Raw genomic sequence first — 4031 nt, forward strand, 5'->3', positions numbered from 1 at the left:
TCAGAGGTAAAAAATTATATAAATACTGTTCAGTTTCTTGCACAGACCGATCGTTTCGTGTCTTTACACATCAATGTATTGTCACGATCCAAAGGGTTTAATTTGGTTTTGTTTTTGTATGTTTTTTTTTTACTCTCAAAGCCGTGATTTCCATTCACTTCCATTATAAGACTGACAGACTGCAACGGTTTGATACAGCTGCTGTCTGTGTCCTTAACACTAGAACCGTCAGGGGTCGCTGTATACCTAAAATTGCCAGTGGGTAAATTGTACCCACACACATGACAACTGTTTTCATATGGCTAAAGAACATATTATTTCACTGTATTATGCTGTATTCAAAAAGAAGTGTCTAGAGCAGGGGTGGGCAAACTTGGCCCTTCCAGGCCACTTTCCTTCAGAGTTTAACTCCAACCCTAATCAAACACACCTGAACCAGCTAATCATTGTCTTCAAGACTACCAGAAGGCTACAGGCAGGTGAGTTTTATCAGGGTTGGATGAAATCTCTGCAGGAAAGTGGCCTGGAAGGGCCAAGTTTGCCCATCACTGCTCTAGAGTCATGAAATGATAATGTCTAGTCATCAACTATATTTTTGTCCTGTTGTTTTATTTTCAAGGCTTTTTTTATGCAGGCCACTAATCACTTTTCATAACGGTCAATATAAGCTTAACAAGCCTGCACTGACAACAAAAATTAGAAGGAAGTAAATACATATTTGGGTGGTGTAATATTATACTACAATGTCATTAATTAATATATTAAGATATGATTATAAAATCATATTAGATAATATATTAACCTATGTTATTTAAATTACTAAAATAGCCTATAGACAATAATGAGCAATAATAATTATGCCCTTCTTTCTTTCTTCGAACATAACATGATAAATGTTGAAAAATGTCCATATAATGGCAGTGATAAAGGCAGTATAATGGCAGTGTGATCAGCCTCAATCTTTAAAAAAAAAGATACTTTTTTATATACTTTTTTACCAATAATAATTCTTGAGATGTAATTGCAGTGATGTACTATGTACTGTTTTTATTTTGTTACTTTCCTGACAATGTATACGGATTTGTATCCACAAAATTTGTTGTGCTTCAGGCAACCTGGGATCAAATCCCAGCTTGTGGTGCTTTTCTGATCCCGGCCCCTTCCACCTAACTTTTGTAGCTTTAATAAAAATATTTATATTTAATTTGTACAGTGAAGTTTTATTTTACATTTGATTACTTCATTCAATTTCTGTACTATTTCTTATTTCTATTAGATAGACCTAGTCGAAAAAAATCGAACCACTCTTTATTTAATTTCTATTTTTTTTCTACCCCCTTATTTCTCAAAAAAAAATGTTTTGTTTTGTTTTATTTTATTACAGACTGTTTATTTGTCTTTAATAAACTTGAGGACTTTTAACTCACATTAATTAGGCAAGTATTAGTTTTTGCTCTGATATCGAGAATTGTGATTGTGATCGTTGTGATCGTTGTTCTCGTTGCATAAAATTACTCATATCATGATATAAGATTTTGGTACCCTAAGCAGTAAATGTCTGTGGCTGTAGTTATAGCTGTCAACTAGGGTCCTTCATTTAACAGTATAACAATCTTTATTGGAACAGAATACATCTACAGTATAATAAAGCTTTGTAATGTGATCTCCTAAAGACGTATTAGAATTCATTAGAATTCCTTACCTGAAGGTCACTTTTGTGCCTGTTACATTTAGGAATGTAAAAATATCACCCTGGAAAACACTACCTTTCTGCAGCTGGACAGATTTCCACACTACTGTTAGTAACCCGTATTCCAGACCATCCCATCCCTCCATGAGTGAAATGGATAAACCGAACCCCAGGTCTATAATTCCTAAAAATGTAGGTAATCTGAAATAAAGCAGAACAAACTCAGGGACAGTTAAGCTTTGACTATTAGCTTGATTACAGGGGAATAACTGGACTGTCAGTGTTATTCTACTTACTTGACACCATGGATAATCATTCCCCTGTTGAAAGAAAATTTTATAAGGATGATAGAAACCAATGGATTTCTTCTCCTGATCAAGCAACTCTACAGACAACCGATACTGACTTCCATAATCAGAGAGTGGGGTATACCTGCACATAAGACATCCAATAAATGTGGCTCTGTTCAGAAATTGTGTTTTCATATTAGAATCTAATTTAACACTGGTACTGTCTTAGAGGGATAGTTCATCCTAAAATGAAAACTGTTATCGTTTACACTCACTCATGTCATGCCCAACCTGTGTGACTTTCGGCCTTCTGCAGAACATAAAAGCAAATGTTTTGAAAGTTGATTGTGTTCAATATTAGACTCAATTAATTTTCATCATATGGACAAAAAAAACCCACTGAGACATTTTTAAGTATTTTTAAAACAAACTTCTTTTGTACAAAGAAGTCACACAGGTTTAGAATGCCATGAACAAGGGAGTAAATAATGACAGAATCCACCACCTAAGATACTGTGGGAGTTTGAGTAAATGCTCACCAGTCTGATATTTTGATATGAGGTCGCTGTTGATCCATGAAAGCATCACTGTAGCCTTCTTTCTTCAAATCAATCAGCTGCTCCTTAAAACATTGACTGAGGACAAAGTTGAGTTGGGTGATTCACGTGTGGATTGGATTGGTATTGGATTTATTTTCATGTTAGAACATCGACTGAAATAAAATGAGCTCAAAAGTTTCTTGAAGATCTAAAATATCAACCATACCTATGAGATGTTACAAAACATTTGGTGACTGTGTTGTCTGGAAACAGTTTACTGTTCCTTTCTGTCGCCCAGCGGTCAGCTCCATTCTGACCAATCTCCCATCCTTGAAGTCCATCTAATAAAAACATCAGAAAAGAGACACCTGATGCAAAATTCATTATAGTGACACTTATTGTACAATCCTAATTATGTGTCCTACCATCAGCTCTGGGATTCTTGAGCAGGTTACGTCTAAACTTAGATAGAAAGTAAAACAGGCGCCAGTCCTCTGGGGGGCAGGAAGCATCATACGGCTGGAACCCCTCTGTCCGACAGCGCTCTCTCCAGTGTGCAGCACTGTCCACCAGCTCCTTCCACTCATGACACACCAACCGACAGACTTGGACCACCTGATGTGCAGGCAGGTTCAGTAAGATCTCCTCAGCCACAGCCAGAGGAACAGCTGACTGCTGACCTGAACACTGACAGAGGAAAAGAAGATTACCTTTCAGTTCTAATCCTATTGGAAAATCTAGCTGTGCATGGTTACTCATCATCTATTGATTGACACTGGTCTCATGCCTCTGTCTCCCTGATGTAAAAAGTTATTACAAAAAGAAGGTTAATTTTGGACATGCAATTCCCTTTTCTACCAGAAGGGGTAAAATGGAAGGTTGTAAAACATGTCCACTGTCCCACTCTATTGAATGACACTGGTCTCATATCTGTATCTTCCTGCTGATGAAAGTTATTACAAAAAGAAGGTTAATTTTGGACATGCAATTCCCTTTTCTACCAGTAGGGGTAAAATGGAAGGTTGTAAAAAATGTCCATTGTCCCCCTCTATTGATGGACACTGGTTTCATGCTTCTGTCTCCCTGATGTAAAAAGTTATTACAAAAAGAAGGTTAATTTTGGACATGCAATTCCCTTTTCTACCAGTAGGGGTAAAATGGAAGGTTGTAAAAAATGTCCATTGTCCCCCTCTATTGATGGACACTGGTTTCATGCTTCTGTCTCCCTGATGTAAAAAGTTATTACAAAAAGAAAGTTAATTTTGGAAATGCAATTCCCTAATCAGCCACTAGGGGTAAAAAGAGAGGCTGTGAAAGATGTCCACTGTCCCCCTGTATTGATTGACACTGGTCTCATGTCTACAGGCCCTTTAAAGGGGTCATATGATGCTTTTTTAAAGATCATTATTTGGTGTATTTGGTGTAACAGAATATGTTGATATGCTTTAATGTTCAAAAAACACATTATTTTTCAAATACTGTACATTATTGTAGGTCCTCTATGCCCCGCCT

At 36.6% G+C, this 4031-nt stretch overlaps 1 protein-coding gene across 1 annotated transcript in view; it reads right to left on the reverse strand.

Moving 5' to 3' along the window:
• Positions 1-4031, reverse strand: part of LOC107679731 (uncharacterized) — an 11280-nt gene that overhangs the window by 6021 nt on the left and 1228 nt on the right. Inside the window, exons 2-6 of the mRNA XM_016475372.1 lie at positions 2945-3206; positions 2746-2860; positions 2520-2615; positions 1987-2122; positions 1767-1891 (exon numbers count right to left, since the gene is read on the reverse strand). Of these exons, the coding sequence (XP_016330858.1) occupies positions 1767-1891; positions 1987-2122; positions 2520-2615; positions 2746-2860; positions 2945-3206 (734 nt within the window). The remainder of the gene's footprint in view (positions 1-1766; positions 1892-1986; positions 2123-2519; positions 2616-2745; positions 2861-2944; positions 3207-4031) is intronic.

The sequence above is a fragment of the Sinocyclocheilus anshuiensis genome, unplaced genomic scaffold (assembly GCF_001515605.1).
Source record: "Sinocyclocheilus anshuiensis isolate Anshui unplaced genomic scaffold, SAMN03320099.WGS_v1.1 scaffold224, whole genome shotgun sequence".
Classification (NCBI taxonomy): Eukaryota; Metazoa; Chordata; class Actinopteri; order Cypriniformes; family Cyprinidae; genus Sinocyclocheilus; species Sinocyclocheilus anshuiensis.